Here is a 17690-nt window from a genome sequence, read left to right as displayed (position 1 = left end):
GACAACGACGACGACAACGACGACGACGACGACGATGACGATGACGACAACGACGACGACAATGATGACGATGACGAGGACGACAACGACGACGACGATGACGACGATAACGACTACAATGGCAACGACAACAACAGCAACAACTGCCAAACCAATTGCTACAGAATCAATAACTCTATATGGCAGTGAAACTAGCACTAAAACATTATTAGATAGTTCAGATATGCCTACGATAAATATAGAAGATAATGTTAGTCTGTCAGTTTCTGGATTGTCTCCATATATAAAATTCAATTATAGTAAAGGCAATCAAAGTCAAAGCTTATCGAACATTGACTTGATATCTGTGGTTCAAAATGTAAAAATTGCTTCATTGAAGACAAGTAATAATGTTAACGATCGGCATTTTTTAACTTCCAAGAAAACTGATTGCGATATCATTAATAAACGCACTCCGAAATCGCTATTGAAAAGTAGATCGAAAAATTATAGACTAAGTTTATCAACACCTAGAAGGAGGAATAGTCATATAAGGGCTCTTGATTTTAATACGCCAATGAAGGCAACAACTACATCAGATAAAATAGTCAGTGAAAATGAAAGTATGCATTTTTCGTCTGGATCTGCAAAATTTGTTAAATCTGTATGTAGAAATTCTCTTTTCAAATCTCCATCACTTACTAATACCACTATAGCTACGCATAAAGTTAAAACTCCATTGAAGTTTTGTCGACCTTGCAAACTTCCAATAGCAACAAGAAGTCCAATACCAAAGCTTACAGGTGAGTGGGAAAAGTATAATGGACTTGGAGTAATCATAAGTGATGTTTCTTCAGATTCAAACATCAACATTACTTCTGAGAACAAAGTTACTAAGACTCAAAGCAAACCATCGCAGGTTACAAAAGAAACGTGGGATGCAGACTTACGAAAAGCTTTACATATCATAAATGAAGATTACGAGAGAACAAAAATACCTACTAATAATAGAAAAATACACTGTGCAAAAGTTGGTAAATCGAATATCGTTCCGTCAGTGAAAAAGGATAAATGTAATTTACGTGCATCGAAAGGAAAAAATAAAAATATAGCAGCAAAGAAAGATGAGATTGTGAAGAATAGAAGAGACGATCGAGCTACAGAAGAACGAAATGCAATAAAATCGTCAATCATAAAAAGTATAGATCATAAGGTAACCGAAGTAGATAAAGATTTTCTAGTCACTTATGTTAATCATAATACTGTAGTAAATAATTTTTTTAATGAAAGGAAAGACGATATTAATTCACAGACATATATAATAAATAAATGTAAAGATGTTATTGAACAAAAGAACATCAAACATCAATTGTCACTAGCAAAGAACAATTGTTTATATAATAATATGACGATTACTGATAATTTGCCATTCGAAAAAAAGAATACGAAAAAATATGTTCAATTAAAAACATTGAAAACTAATTTGAATAAATGTGGTCGAATTGAAAATAAACCGCATATAGAAAATGAAATTATTTCCGTGGATGCTATGCACCATTCAGAATTTATAAAGACTTCCATGGATATGCAACAATTACTACAAATACCTAATTTTATTGATCTCGAAACACCAAGAAAATTTGATAACTCTTCTAGTGTTCCACCAACACCAAGATTACTCAGTCCCAGTAGTAGTACAACACCGCTTATCAAATCTAGCGAAGACTTTGGTAAGATGCGTAGCTTCATAAGTACACCAGAATTTCCAACAACTCCTTGTATAGCATTAACTCCAAAAATTTTAGAAGAAACAAGCATAGATAACATGAAAAAAGAAACCTCTAATTCTTGTTCTCCATATTATAAACCTACCTTCGAAAGAAATGAAGGTAAAACGTTGTCAAAGTTGGATGATGATAGTATATTAAAATCAACCACATTATCATCACAATGTACAAAACAATGTATTCCTCATAGTGTTATCAGTTGTACAAATACATATCAAACTTGCGTATCCACGAAATTAGAAATAACACAGTTTGAAGTGATTAAAGAAAACTTGCCAAAAGAAGAAACAATCAAAGAACTTAAAATATCGACCAATTCACGAGATTCAACTAATTATACGAAAATGGACTGTATTGAGAATGATACCAATAAGAATACTACGAATAAGAGTGTGTGTAAAGAAATAAATATCAATAATGAAAAATACTCGTTAAACAGTGATGAATCAAATGATAGCGATGCATCAGCATCCTCTTCCTCTTCATCGTCATCATCATCGTCGTCATCATCATCATCATCATCGTCATCGTCATCATCATCGTCGTCGTCGTCATCGTCATCATCGTCGTCGTCATCGTCGTCACCGCCGTCGCCATCATCGTCATCATCGTCGTCGTCGTCGTCATCGTCGTCATCGTCGTCGTCGTCGTCGTCGTCGTCGTCGTCATGTTCATTGTCATCATCATCATTATGTACTTCGACTAATTTAAAAGTAACAAATTCATTGGAAAAATCGTCTTCCGATAAAAAGTATAAAAAAGTTTCAAATCAGAACTATGTTGACATAAGTAACGGTTCGACGCGTCAAGTTGCTCATGTTAAAGAAACGATAATGGAAAAAACAGAATGTCCCACAATTTTAGAAAGTAATTCTCTAGAGTTACAAATGAAACCAACAAATATGTTACACACAGAGGGAGCAATTATTGCATTAAAAAAATGCGAATCTTCGCCATCAAAAGTATTTTCAACATTAAAAAATGAAAATTTTACATCTGATGTAAAAGAAACTCCTGCTAAAAATGAGACCTTATTAAATGAAGAACATATTTCTCAGACTCCTAATAGTTCAAAGACTGGTGTGGAAAACTTGACTAATCTATCTTCTAAAATTTCAGCACTAATGACTTCAGGAGATCAAAAGTTATTAAAGTCGAATCAAAATTTATTCATAGAAAATTTGACAACCAAAAAATTAAAACAGAAACCCAAAATAATGAATATACAACATTTAAGATCGAGTTCTTTAATTACATTTAAACCAAATAAATCTATAAAACATTCTTCCATAATGCAAAAAAGGCAAAGGTCTTCAACTATGGATAAAAAATTTGTTGTACAATTGGAAGCAAAACGTCAACGAATGATAGCAAAATTTCGTGAAATTCCAAAAACTAATCTTACCAGAAAAAAATTTCAGCATGGGCGAATCATTTTTAAGGGTAAAAGAAACAATAGTTTAAAGAAAAAAGGCAATCGGTACATATATATCCAAAATGAGAATAAACTTAGCGAAAAAAGAAGAAAGAAGAAGAAAAAGAAAATAGAAGAATCAAATAATTCTAATAATGGTAATACTAGCAGCAGCAATGATAACAATCATATTAATATTGATAATAATAATGTTAATAATAGCAACAATAATAGAAGTACTGACAATAGCAATAATAACAATAAGAATAATAGTAGTGATAGTAGTAATGATAATAAATGTACAAAAATGAACCATTTTTCTATATATAGTGTACCAGGAAGTAAAATGTATAATTTGGAAAAATCAAAACAAAAAGATAATAATGATAAAAGTGTACAAAATAATGCTTTAACATTTGAAATTACAAACAATGTATTTGTAGATACAAAAGATGATTCAAAGAAAATTATTGAATTAACAGTTAAGAACATTAAGAGTGATGTTGAAATCAATGTAAATCAACAGCTAAATATGTCTAGATTGGAAAATAAGACTTTTAATCTGAAAACTGTGCAAAATAAAGAAATAATAGGACTAGATATACCAAGCACTCTTGAAATGAAACAGACTGAAGGTAAAATTGATGTAGAATATAAACAATGTGAAGATAATATCACTAATGAAATTATTTTACATGAAAATGAATTGAGTATTATAAAAGATGTAGAATATGATTCTACTGGGAAAGGTGCACGCAAACTAAAAGAGTATCCAAATTGCAATAATAGTAAAAGTATTTTATTGAAATCGAAGATTGATCAAATAAAACGAGATTTGTTTAGTGATGATGAAGAAATATTAAAGGAAGAAGACGTATTAAATGTTATCAAGTTTTCAGCTAATCAGAAAAATAATGTCGTTTCTGCTCCAGTGTTTGATACTGTTAAAAATACAGTCATAGAAAATATCAATATGAAAAATCCAGAAAGGTTATCACGAGTTCTTCAATGTTTGCAGCTTGTTCCCACATTTAAACACGATTACATAGTAGAATCTCAATGTATGAAATATAATCGTAAAATAGATCTTGATGTAACTATTCCTAATTCGGTAGAATATCATTTTCAATATGATGACAATGCATTCTTAAAAAAAAGAAGACGAAGATACAGCAATCATGAGTTGGAATTTCAAATCAATATTATTTTAAACGATCAAAATTACGATGAACGCATTAAAGTAATGACAGCTACTGATTATGAAGAAATATTTAATCTCCCACCAAAACCTAAAAAAAGATTAGGAAACAAGAAATCACCGATTAAATATGAAAATAGTTGTGAAACATTGAATAAACCATCCAATACCTTAACTATGAAAACTATACATGATGAACCTTTAGCAATTTCGTCTCCTTTGTATAAATTGTCTATGTGTACAGTAAAGAAAGTTGCCATTAAAACTGCTACAATAAATGAAAAAAATAATGAAGTGCAACATGAAAGTAAAAAGAGATTGAGAGTAGATAAAATTCAAGAATTCGATAAAGGTAATTATATCTATTAAAAATACTCTCAGTCTAAGATATCAATTTATTAATAGTATCTATAGCATAATTTTACAAATTTTAGCCAACATTATTGCAAAAGTTCCAAAAGGAAAAGTCTTAGAAACAAAAGAAAGTAATCAGGTTTGTAATTGATTTTAAATTCACACACACACATTTATTAAATTTAATAGAGAATTTAATGGTTAGTCCATTTTATTTTTGTTATAGATTGAGAAACGCCAGTACACAACGGACCCACAAACATTACTAAGCAATTTAGATTTGGATAAATTTTTAACTTCAGTTCATGGACCAGCATGAGCATTAAATAATTTACTTCTTTTGCAGTGTATAAAACATGTAATGAATGCGAACGACATAACGCGTTTGTAAATTATCTAATTAAGCGGTGTTTTCGATCGAAGTCGAAATGATATCGTTAATGTCATCGACGTTCAGTACTATTTACAGTTTTTAACTGTAGGTATTCAATTCCAACCAGTAACACGGAAAAAGTTGTCGATTAACTTTGAATTTCAACTTAGTTTGTTATCTACCACTTGCTATTAATTTACTACTACTAAATTCTGTTTAATATTTTCAATATTTAAAAGAACTTTAATCTTTTGCGAACCATACTTAGCGGTATCCGGAAACAGAACTTATGCCAAATTGATATCATACGTCTCTGATTGATGGCATTTGAATGTCTTATATCATTGTTTCGAAAATTGTACAACACTTGTATTGTAGCAACTACAATATAGCGAGGTCGTAAATTAAAATTTTAAGATATAGCAAGATTAAAGAAAAAATCTCTAAAGATTGGCACTAATCTATGTTGTGGCATTCAGAACTGTAATTGTGAATTCGACGCCCAAAAATGAGAGTATTCTCATATTACAATTATTAATTTAATCTAAACTAGCAACTAAATTTATTTTCTTTCATGCCTGACTTATTTTACGACCATGTTATACTGTGGCCTCTGCTATACATTTAGGCCTGACTAATTTATGCGTACACTGTATTACTTAAATTTACTATACATTTTGTAGTGATATAAATATTGCATATTTTTTTACTTTTATTAATTATTTCAGAATCTATTACATATTAAATGTTTACACACATATATATGTGTGTGTGTGTATAAGGACATACAGATTGAATAAAAATTAATCCATGTAAGTGGAAGGAGATGAAAACAGTGCCAAATTAAAAATTTTCTCTTATAAGTGTCTTAAATGAAAAATATATTTTATTGAAAAATATTGTTTAATGGATGTAACATGAATTGTCACACAAATGTAAATTAAAATTATATGTAAAAACAATATGTACTTTGTTCATCAACAAGAAGAAAAACACATGTTATTCAGTATTCAATAATCTCAAACCATTGAAATATCTATTAAATAAGAAAGTAGACATTCAGGATTTAGACTTCACTATTTTATCCACATCATCCATAACAGATAATAATTTTTGCCACTGGGTCATGTTTAAGCAAATACCTGTTTAAAAAAAAAAATAAATTAATTTTTGGAGTCATTGTACAATATATACAAATGCACAAATAAAATTATTAATACCTTTTTTCCCAGGCTTTAAATTTGCTTCTTTATCGTAATACATTTCTCTAATATCAACATATAATTTCCCTTTGAAACCTCTTACACTAATTTGACGATTATTTCCCAAATCCCAAACAGTATTATCTTCTTCATCTTTATTAGACTCTTTTTTTTGCTTTTTTAATACTTTTTCCTCTTTCTCCTCAAGTTCTCTTTTTTGTTTCTTTTTTAATTTTACTTCCTTATATAACAAAAACAGATATATTTTATACATATATACCAATTTATATGATATTTACATAAATAGTTTACACTTCTCTCCATCAATTTCAAACGAAAAAAAGTTTTTAAATTTAAACATTAATATATCTTTAATATTTAAATATATTATTCAATATTTATGAAATACCTCATCACTAATATCATCATCGGTGAACACGTACTCTTTCGATTTCGGCATTTTTTACAAACTTGTTTACCTAAAATAATTTTGTTACACTTGATTGAATTTTAATCAATATCAATTATTATTTTCTCTTAAAATATAATATTTTTTATAGAAAACATGAAGTTCAACGATAATTTCGTAACACTTAATGATTTTGTCGATATTGTTATAACCTTTTAACAAATACAATACATTTACGTATTTTACTTATTTAGTAAATAAAAGTTGATATGACGATTCAGAAAAATGTCATTGAATGTAACAAAGATATAATTATATTAAACTTACAGCAAGAATATGAAATGATACACTATTTGTTTTAATAATGTTTAAAATGATCAGAAATTAATGTTGAACAAACGTACATTACATGCGCGCTCATATGCGCATATGTGTCGCATTGATTTCCGTTTTTTTCTGAAGTTCAAATAATTACGTTGAACGTATATTTGATATTAATATTTAGTCTATTGATACTAATACGTGTTTTGGCCTATGTTTTTTTATATGAGTTTATTTTGTATACGTAAATTTTAATACATTTGATCTTTACAATCTAAAGATTAAATATAATTTTATATTTTACATTAATCAGAAGATAGCGTGTCATGTAACTGGTAGTAAAAGCGGGAAGACAGTGATTCTACATAAAAAACTGAATAAAATATATAGAATACAATTTTTTCATTAGAAGTAGTTTCGTAGGTGAGAAAATCGACTTTGAATATTCACCTTGACAGCCTGTATTCATATATTTGGTATATTTGGTATTTAGTAAAGATATAGTAAGGTACTAAAATAGTTATTCTCTTTTTGCTTTCTAGTTTACCATCATATTAGTTATAGAGTAATAAATAGTAATAAAATAGTTATAAAGTACACAAAATAATTTGATTTCTTTGAATGCTTCGATTGTCTTTTTATAATAGAAAAACTTGGAAAAAAATCTTTTTTACTATTATGATATTTGTTCCTCCAAACTAACTAACTTTTTCCTGTAACACCTTGTTCACTCTGTATATATATTTTATGTGTTGCAGACAATGGTATACATTATATATTTATTACATAAATGATCAATATTAAATATAACAAATCCTTTGTTGTATGTAATTCATATTACGAAAAATATATCCAATTACTGCTTGCTTTCACATAGTTCTGAATGTACTTAAATTTATATTATATTATATTTAGATATTGTAAATATTAAAATTTGTAACTAAAATATTAATAATAAATAAAAAATCGGGGAAACATGCAATGTATTATATTAAATAAAAAGACGTAAATAATTTTTAACTGAAGTTTTATGCATTGATTGGAAATAATATTCCTCGTACATACACATACGTTATGCATAAGTAAAGAATTAGGTTTTATTAAGTTCACTTAGAATAAATTATGGATCTTCATATATTTTATTTTACAACATATCACTACCATTTAACATTACCGTATCGTTTGTTTTAGAAATAAATTTTCTTAATTTACAATAATTAATTAATTCGATTAATTACTATTATTTCCTATTCGAGATGTTCGTGTTAAAGGCCGGCGACTGTCTTCATCTGACCCATATATGACTTCTTCGTCAGAATCATTAATCATAGAAAAGGTGGGGTTGTCCTTCGTTATAGAAGAATCTAAATTGATCGAAAAAATAATACAATGATTTAAAACGAATCTCTTATTATTTAATCGAAACTACAGAATACTTACGTTGACCGTAAATTTGTTGATACGCTGGTGCATATACATAAGCCATCGTGTACAGATAAAAATTGAGAAGACCATATAAAGCCATAAATTGCGCAGATGAACGATAATACGTAGTGAGACGAGAGGCAAAGCTATCTTCAAAAATACCAGCTCCAAATTGTCGTGCCGTTACACAACCGCAAACCAACGAAACTACAGCGGCAAGTAATGTTAAAAAACGTAAACGGAGATCTAAAAAAAAAAAAAGCAAAAAGAAAGAAGGAATAGAATGAAATAAGGAAAAAGGTAATATATTATAAATTATATATAAAAAATTGATATATACCAAAATATGGCATTGATCTCAATTCACTGTATGCTCTCAATATCAAAAGAAGAAGATATGCTGTATAGAATCCTCCTACCGTGAAAAAGAATACTTTGAAACCCTACAATAATATAGATTCTTAAGTATTAACTAGGAATTTTATATGTTCAATAAAATTATCAATTATCTTGATAACTTACAAAATAATTTGATGTATCGAGCACATAATTGTAAGTTGGATCCTCTAATTCAGTACAGCGCAACCATGTTGCTAAAATAAATGCAGAACACCATAGTAAACCAACTACCATAACTTTTGGTAAATAAAATGTGATCAGACGTCTTTCATTCTATTAAAATGTAAAATTTATAAGTAGGAACACCATAATTGCATTAAGTTATACTAGATTAATTAAAAGGATATTATACTTGTCTTAAACCATGGTAAACACATAACCAAAACATGAGAACTGCACAAAGAAAAGTTGTCTGTAGAATTGCATCTATCATACCAGGTACCCAAGAATTGATTAAAAATGTCATTGGAAATAATGGATCTATAAAAGTAAAATAAATTAATTTCTTGAAAATGAATAAAAACACCAATTTCTAATATCTTACTATTATATAAAATAAGTAAAGGAAGAAGTATAGAAATCCATTTCTGTTCTATTGACCAATCATGTAACGAATATTTTCGTAGAGAATGTCCAAACCAGCACTAAAAATCAATACAATTAATAGGCAATATGATGTTTTCCTTCAAGTAATAGCAGGTATATTTATAGTTGTTCTTTACCATAACTCCAAATGCAGTTAACAAAAATATAAAACGGAACCAAATCTCAAACTCCGTAAATGCTGGATTGTAATTCTTAAACTATGAATAAGTAAGAACATTATCAAGTGCAATTGTTTCAATTCTGGAAAATCTTGTACTATAACCATCTTATTTCATATAGTGCTTACTGACGTAGAATGTGAGATCGCGTATATTATATCGTTGATGGAAGCTCTCAAGTCCATGAAAATGAACAGTAATAATATAGTAACTATAATCAAGAAATCCAAGATGAGCAACTATGAGTTCTTCACATGTTTGTCTTTCACATTTTAAATGCCTAGTTCTTTGAAGAAAAAAATATACATTATTAATGCTTTAACATCAAATTCGGACAATTACAATATATATGTCATAGACATACCTATTATGACCAGTTTCTGAAGACAAAACAGATATGAGCTTATGATCAATGGCAATACCATCTATGGAGATAGTTACTTGAAAACTTTTATCATATCTTTCATCTATAAAATTTGAATTGTAATTATATATAATAACAATAAAAATAGTAACAATAGTATATATATTACCATCATTATTTGATGTTAGTAATTTTGCAATAACCCATAATTGTTGACTATATGTAGATAATAGAGGTGTCTTCATAATAAAAGGACCAGTAGCAATTTCACTGCTATTCACATGAGCTCTTTGTTCGCTCGTAAAAGTAATAGGAGGACCTATATCAATATGCTATAATAAGTAAAAGAATAATAGCGATGAAAAAATATTTTTATAAATTATATATACTTGCCTGCAAGTCCAATAAATACAACTAATCCAAAACATGCAAAGAAAGCAACAAATATCATAACAAATTCTCTCTTATGCATAGAATATAGTCGCATTTGAACTGATCTAAAGAATAAAATTATTATTGAATAATGTATACATACATATAATATCTCACAAATGAGATTACATACCTTTCACATCGATCATGATGATAGGCAGGTGCAATGTATTTATTAAATTCGCTAAAGAGATCACTGAACTGTGAGAGTATATTTCTAACTCGAAAATTCCATCCTGCAGATGGGAGATGATACGAGTATCCTAATCCAGGACCATCCATTTTTATATTAAACCTACCACGTTATGTATATCTTTTACTGTTTTTAAAGATACACTATTACCTTCATAATTGATAAGTATAGGATGTAATCCACGTTTTTGTAATGCTTAACGATATCTTTTGTGAGGCAAATAGAATGATTTTGATTTCTTTGCATTGATTTGATTATGTTAATATTTATATTTTTCTTCTTTTTTTTTGATAAATTGAAGTAAATAATTTTACATCATTTTACATATACAAATCACGTGTTCAATTTTGGAAACATATTTATACTTGAATAATTTAATAAACTTATTTATATAATTAAAGTTTATATTAAAAAAATATATATACATGCTTACATCAATAAAAACATAAGATTACCTTTTTATATAGCAATGACACTTAGATTCTTGTAGAGTTTCAACGTATTTATATTAATCAACTTATTGTGTCAATTTTCAACAATTTAAAAAAAAAATATACGTTGTTAAGCATTTGTTAATTTAACAATTAGATTTAAAAGATTTAATATCATGAAAACAGAAAACAAATTCGTAATGACGCCAGAAACAAAAACGGCAGACATGATGTATACTATTGATTTTTACGACCGCCATGAAATAATACAGAATCACTAATTTATCTATCTTTATTCGAACGAATTGCTCTGTACAAAATGATTTAAACAGTACAATGTAAAATACAATGTAAAATTAAATTGCATATTTACTTTAAGTGAATCTGATGATCGTAAAATGTTCATTTTCAAATATTCGTAAGAAAGAATAATTGATAATTTGGTCTCTTTATATTATATAGCTAATTATACTAGAAAATTGGAAACAAAAAATTACGGACATTTATTAGAATGTTACTAATTACCAATGTTAATAATATTATCTTTTTAAAAATAATATATTTATGTACTTTATGTAACATTAAAATGTTATTGATAAAATATTTTTCATTTGTCAATGCTTAGAATCTCTCTTTCTCTCTCTCTCTATATATATATATAAAAATAATTTTTTTTTTCAGAAGTATGCTCTATATGTAGTTACATATTTTTATTAATGATACATGATTAAAAATATGTATGTGAATGAAGACTATTTGTACATATGATATAAAATATAAATACAAGTACAAGAATAAACACTAGTTATATTTTAAAATAGTATTGCATAATGCTCTTAATCCCAATATTTTATTTTTCCATCCCAACCAGCTGTAGCAAGTCTTGAAGGTTCATGAGGATGCCACAAGACATCGATACATACACCATCATGTGCTTTCCATTTTTTGTATAATTTTGTTGTTTTCCAATCCCAAATATAACATTTTCCATCCGCATCTCCCGATACAAGATAGCTTGAAAAAACCAAAACAAAGAATGAGAATTTTATCATATTATAAATAATTTTACAAAGGTATATTAAAATTCTTTTACCTCATGTCAGGAGAAAAATCCAAACCACACGCATAACCAGCAACCATATGTCCTGTAAATGTTTTCTTACGATTCATTTTAAATCTGTTCAATGCAGAAAATATGACGATTTTATTGTCCATACTTTGGCATGCAAGCCATTTCTGATTGGGAGATGGTGTAACTGCTGGCATAGAATGCATTGAAGGATCAGCTATGTATTTCATATCAACTGGTATATCCCACTCCCAAACTCTCAGACTTTTATCATCTGAAGTCGTTACAAATCTCCGATTTTCATCTACGAATGTTATAGTATTTACAGCTCCCAAATGTCTATCATATTCTTGTGTTACTTCAGCAGAACGGATATCCCACTATAACAGATTTATCATTCATTATAGATCAAAATTGAGATTTATAAAACTCTTCAAATAACAGTATTATAACTTACACAGATAATTTTCTTGTCACTGGTGCCTGCTACAAAAAGATGTTGCTTATCTGAATCAGGATTGAATTTGACGCAATATGGAATTTTTCTGCTTGTAAATCGACTTATGCAAGCACCTGTTTCTGTATCCCATAACTTTACATAACGGTCATATCCAGCAGACAAAAATCTTTTCCCATCATTATCAAAACTTATGTCTCTTACAGCTTGCCGATGACCATAGTATGTTCGAATACATCTTCTGTCTTTATAAACTTCCCATAACTGTACTTAGCATCACATAAAAAAAATTAAATCTTAGTACCGGTTTTTTATATAATTTCATACGAAAAGTAACAACATATGTACCTTTACTCTACAATCCATGCTACAAGAAAGTAACAAATGTGCAGTACGTGGGAACCATCTTATCTGTGAAATACCCTTAGTATGTCCTTCCCAAGTATGGATTTGTGCTTTTGGTAAGAAACATCTATCAGGTGGTGATTCTGATCTTAAATTTACCCCAACATCTTGAGGTGCATGTAAAAATGATCTACCTTGATAATCAATGCTATCTTTAACTGAAAGATATATTATATTTACACACTGTTTTCTATTATTTAAATAATAAAATTTTTAAAAGTTATTATGATTGTACTATGTAATACTGTTTTTTCTTCCAGTGGTTTTTCTTCTGTCGGTTTTCCTCTTCTGTTCCTTTTTGCTAATATTTCTTCTAATTCTGCAGCTTCCTCTTCAGTTGGTTTAATAATTCGCTTTTCATCTACATATCCACCCCAAGGACCCAAAAATCCTTCAATATCCGTAGGATCATCATTTTTATGACGTTTCCTTTTATCAGAAATCCTTAATGTTGTACTTTCAAATACAGTTTTACCACCAGATTCTTCTGCTACCTCTTTTGCTCCAATAATTGTCCTACCCTCCTCTGCACTTCCATCTACTGTTGGATCCAATGCATATCCTATAAATTATAATATTAATACAAATTTTTAATCACAATACTGATTTCTTTTATCTATATTTTTTACCATAACTAGCAAATGTTCTTCTTTGATTTTCAAATTGAAACTCGCTTATATGAGCTTTCTCAACATAACCAGAAAGTATATTTTTCACAGCACGTTGTTGTTGTGTTTTAAATGGATTTTCTGGACCAATATCTGGGGCAAATAATTCTTCATATTTAGGATTGTGCATTATTTCTTTTACAGTTGAGTCTACATGGTTCATACATAATTCAGTTCCCTATATTAATATTAATTATTTGAGTATTACTTAAAAATTGTTTGCAATTTTTCATAATCTCAAATGAATAAATGTAATATAAAACGAATTTGCAATTTATTCGAATTGATAGAAAATATTTGATTAACGAATAATTACCGTTGGTATTACTTCTGGCGCAGAACAAACTTGCATACTTAGAGATGGGATTAAATTTTCTGCAAGAAGAGAGTTAGCAATAGAAACGTTGGTAGAATCGAAAATACAGTTAACCTCATTCTTTTCCTTTTCATTCTCATTTTCAGATTCGCTGTTATCATCACTACTACCATAATCTTTCAAAGCAAGCATATTATATGAGTAAACGATTGTATTACACTAACTCACTGAATCAAATGCTCATCTCTAAATATCTACGTATAATATCATTCATTTACGTAAATATATATCTTTGTAATAGAAAAATATATAATAAAAATTCAGTTTCTTCTTAAACTAACTAGTGTGATACCCGTCAGATGGCGAAATTGTGGCAATTTTCAGATACCGATGGCGTAATTAATTACAATTAAAACTTAACACTATAGAAGGTAATTACATTAATTTATAGGTAATAGAGCCAATTAAAAGTATTAAAACTATACAACTATTAAAAGTATGTAACTGAAATATGTACATGTAAATGGAATTATATTGAGGGTTATCCAATAATATTTTTTCAATATTCTAGGCAAATGGATGGAAAATGATTGATATAAGCTATTGACTTGCTAAGTTCTTATGAATGCTAATACATATTTAATAAAATATATTAAAATGAGTAGCACTGGTAATGCTTCGTGTTTTATTCCGGATTTCAAGGCATCACTGTCAATCAATGAAGATAATACACTAATGCATAATATCTCAGGAATGAACGTGCCTGAGAAAATATTATTTGTAATTGATACAGCAAGAGAAAAGAACTGTACTCCTTTCAAACTTTCTACAGGGGCTAGTTATATGCCACTGTTTATGATAAAGCGTACTATAGAAAATTTTGTTCACATTAAATCTCTTATTCAACATAGTCATGAATATGCATTAATGATTTTGAACTCTCATACTTCTCAGTGGATTTGTGATTTTACCAATAATACCAATACCATTATTAATCACCTGAATTTTATTAACGAAGATTTATTAAGTGAAGATCAAAAGTCATATGATCTTGGACAATTGTTTGATAAAGTACAACAAAAATTACCTCTACCAACAAAGAAACATGACACTGTTGTTCCAACTTTTGTTATTAGAGTAATTTTGGTGTATTCACGTTCCATTAGCATTCCAAAATTTCATATCAGTAATAAATCTATAGAGTTTCTTAGAAAAAATCCATATTTTTTCATAGATGTGTTGTATGTACATGAACCGCCTTGCTCTGAAAATTTATGCGAAGAAATTTATTCTGAAATTGCAGCATTGGATACAACAAATTTTTCATACATATTAGAAGTGGGAAGGAATGCAGCAAAATTGCACGATAGTATGGCTAAATTACTGGCACATCCTTTACAAAGACCATCTCAAAAAGATGTATGTTATTCAATTTGTTCTTCTGGTTCTCAAGAAATGTGTAATAATATTTAAAAACTCTTCTACTAATACCTTTGTTGTTTGAAAATAATGAAAACGAATATCAATGCTTTTATTGCTATATGCATCTATTATAATTAACAGGTCATTTTTTCATAATTTTGTCAGAAATATAAATTTAATATCTGTACATAATAAGTGTCACATATAACAGTTATAACTTCATATTAATTACTATTAAATTATTACTTTAATAGATTTGTCATTTGTTTCGAATTTTCTACTTTCTATTTATGATTATATTTTTCTGAAGAATGCTACAGATACATTATATTTTATTATTTTTTTTGTACGTATATTGATAGATTTGACATAACATTGATTGTATATATCGATATTACAGTTTATTTTAATAATTTATTGTATTATAATTAAAATATTACCTTTTTATTATAATATGTGCATCATTAGTATCTTATGCTTTGTTTCTAAATTAAAATATTAAAATGTGTTAGAATATGTTTATTGCGATTTCAATAAACCATTTGCAGTATAGTTTTTATGGAATTCTTTTTCTCTATAGTTTTTATGGAATTATTTTAACGTTTTCATAATAGCCACTGAAAGTTTTAACATAATTAAAGTTGTAAAGTACTGTATTTAATTTATATATTATATTTATATTTATATTATTATTATTATTATTATTATTATTATTTTATGTGTATATTTATATTTATTTCAAATACTGTATAAAAACTTTCAGTGTAATTATTTGAAGTATTATTTATGTTTTGTGCATAGAGTGTTTATAAATATGTATGTAATTTTAAGATGTATCTCCCTCGTGGTCATACAAGCTCCAATGACTTTCTGTCCTACAACCCATGAATTATCCGTCCATAAAGAAAGCTGTGCAGAAATTATGGTAGAAATGAATAGATATGGCATCCTGGATGAAAACTTTGAAAATTACTACCAAAGAATTGAAAACATATATTGCTCTTTGTAGTATAATTGATAAAACCTAATTTGCAATTTATATTAGTTAAGAGATTCGAGTATATAAACAGGTGACCTAGTTATGACAAAAGAAAAAGAAGTGTCAGATAAAAGTTGTTTAATTTTGAGGGCACATAATATGATACGAATAATTTTTTTGAAGTGTAGGCGTAGAAGAGTACGTAATTCAACTTGTGTTTTTTAATGGTACAATATAACTTTTCTTTTTATTTATATTTTGATAGGGTCTTTCAAGACGAATACAATGACCTATAAATGAAGGTGATTGAAGCTGAGACAAAATCGATTGTTCAATTCGTTTGTACAGTATTAAAGAGTTGTCTGAAGTGCTGCAATTAGGCTAGTTGCTAGAACAAGGGCAATATATTGTCTATATTTTCTGCCAAGAAAAAGTGACAAACTAATATCCCTTTAAATATATATCGCTTTCATACGCACTACAGGTTGTGTTCAATGTGTAGTAGAAACAATTTTTACAAATATTTCGAAAATTAAAGTCGAGTGAGAATTTATTGTTTAAATAAAATACTTTTAGAATTTCTTTCTTTATAACATACATTAAAATCATTGGTATCAGTCTACACATCGGTATATACATGTATACAATATAGCGTTAAGAGACAATAATATTGTCTAAATTGGGATTTGACTTGTGAAGAAATACATACATAAAGATCACTATTGAAATTAAATTGATTAAATTGATTTCATCACCAAATCAAATATTTCGAATAACTGAAGGTGAAATCGAAAAATCTATTTCTTAAATCTAATAAAATATAATTCTTTTAATCGATAATAGCGGCTTGTAAATTTGATCTAAAATTTGACAATCATACATATACAAAATAATGTACATATACAAAAAAAGCAAAAACCTATTTCCTAGATACAATAATGTACTGAATCGATGGTATTTCATTTTTAATAGATATATTAATAGTTATTATATCACAGGGTTAAAATACCGAATAAATAAAATTACTTAATATCGAAAGTATATTAAAATGTGAATAAAATTTGAAGATATCGCAAACAGAGAAGAAAGTATATTTCTAAACGTTGTTTAATATTAGAAAGAACTTTATAGGGTAGAAATAGTTTCTCTTTGATTACTGTAATGGGAGGAAAATTTTTTTAAAGAGAACGCTGTATTTTTATACAGATACGGGAAAATTCGTTGAAACGAGTTTAACGATGCGTAATCATCAAAGAAAATATTTTTTGCCCGAAGTACAAGTGTTGACAACTATTATATTATAAAATTATTCTATTTTATAGAAGAAAA

The 17690-nt window shown here is 27.9% G+C and overlaps 5 protein-coding genes across 5 annotated transcripts; 2 read left to right on the top strand and 3 right to left on the bottom strand.

The window, feature by feature from the left end:
* Positions 1-4: 4 nt before the first annotated feature.
* LOC143221625 (uncharacterized) lies at positions 5-5051 on the top strand (the record flags this gene model as incomplete). The annotated part of the gene is given in 4 exon segments (XM_076447017.1): positions 5-2373; positions 2470-4730; positions 4813-4932; positions 5035-5051. Coding segments are annotated over 4 exon segments (4767 nt in total), but the record flags the coding sequence as incomplete, so codon positions are not given.
* A 1113-nt stretch (positions 5052-6164) lies between these two features.
* Positions 6165-6767, bottom strand: LOC143221628 (activated RNA polymerase II transcriptional coactivator p15-like). The gene is made up of 3 exons (XM_076447020.1): positions 6717-6767; positions 6326-6548; positions 6165-6247 (listed from the first exon to the last, which is right to left on the bottom strand). Exons 1-3 carry the CDS (start codon positions 6765-6767, stop codon positions 6165-6167), a joined length of 357 nt encoding a protein of 118 aa, XP_076303135.1.
* Positions 6768-8267: 1500 nt separating this feature from the next.
* Positions 8268-10700, bottom strand: LOC143221626 (transmembrane protein 181-like). Its single transcript, XM_076447018.1, has 12 exons — positions 10555-10700; positions 10383-10486; positions 10159-10308; positions 9990-10092; positions 9758-9911; positions 9584-9664; positions 9406-9505; positions 9214-9341; positions 8985-9134; positions 8803-8905; positions 8484-8708; positions 8268-8401 (listed from the first exon to the last, which is right to left on the bottom strand). The coding sequence occupies exons 2-12, from the start codon at positions 10474-10476 to the stop codon at positions 8268-8270; spliced, it is 1422 nt and encodes a 473-aa protein (XP_076303133.1). The 5' UTR covers positions 10477-10486; positions 10555-10700.
* Positions 10701-11881: 1181 nt separating this feature from the next.
* Positions 11882-14170, bottom strand: LOC143221627 (pre-mRNA-processing factor 17). Its single transcript, XM_076447019.1, has 7 exons — positions 13961-14170; positions 13606-13822; positions 13212-13538; positions 12920-13134; positions 12572-12835; positions 12139-12494; positions 11882-12059 (listed from the first exon to the last, which is right to left on the bottom strand). The coding sequence occupies exons 1-7, from the start codon at positions 14150-14152 to the stop codon at positions 11882-11884; spliced, it is 1749 nt and encodes a 582-aa protein (XP_076303134.1). The 5' UTR covers positions 14153-14170.
* A 447-nt stretch (positions 14171-14617) lies between these two features.
* On the top strand, positions 14618-15433 carry LOC143221629 (BRISC and BRCA1-A complex member 1-like). Its single transcript, XM_076447022.1, has one exon. It carries the CDS (start codon positions 14618-14620, stop codon positions 15431-15433), a length of 816 nt encoding a protein of 271 aa, XP_076303137.1.
* The last annotated feature ends 2257 nt before the right edge of the window (positions 15434-17690 follow it).

The sequence above is a fragment of the Lasioglossum baleicum genome, unplaced genomic scaffold (assembly GCF_051020765.1).
Source record: "Lasioglossum baleicum unplaced genomic scaffold, iyLasBale1 scaffold2828, whole genome shotgun sequence".
Taxonomy (NCBI): domain Eukaryota; kingdom Metazoa; phylum Arthropoda; class Insecta; order Hymenoptera; family Halictidae; genus Lasioglossum; species Lasioglossum baleicum.
This window is presented reverse-complemented; position numbering and strand designations above follow the sequence as displayed.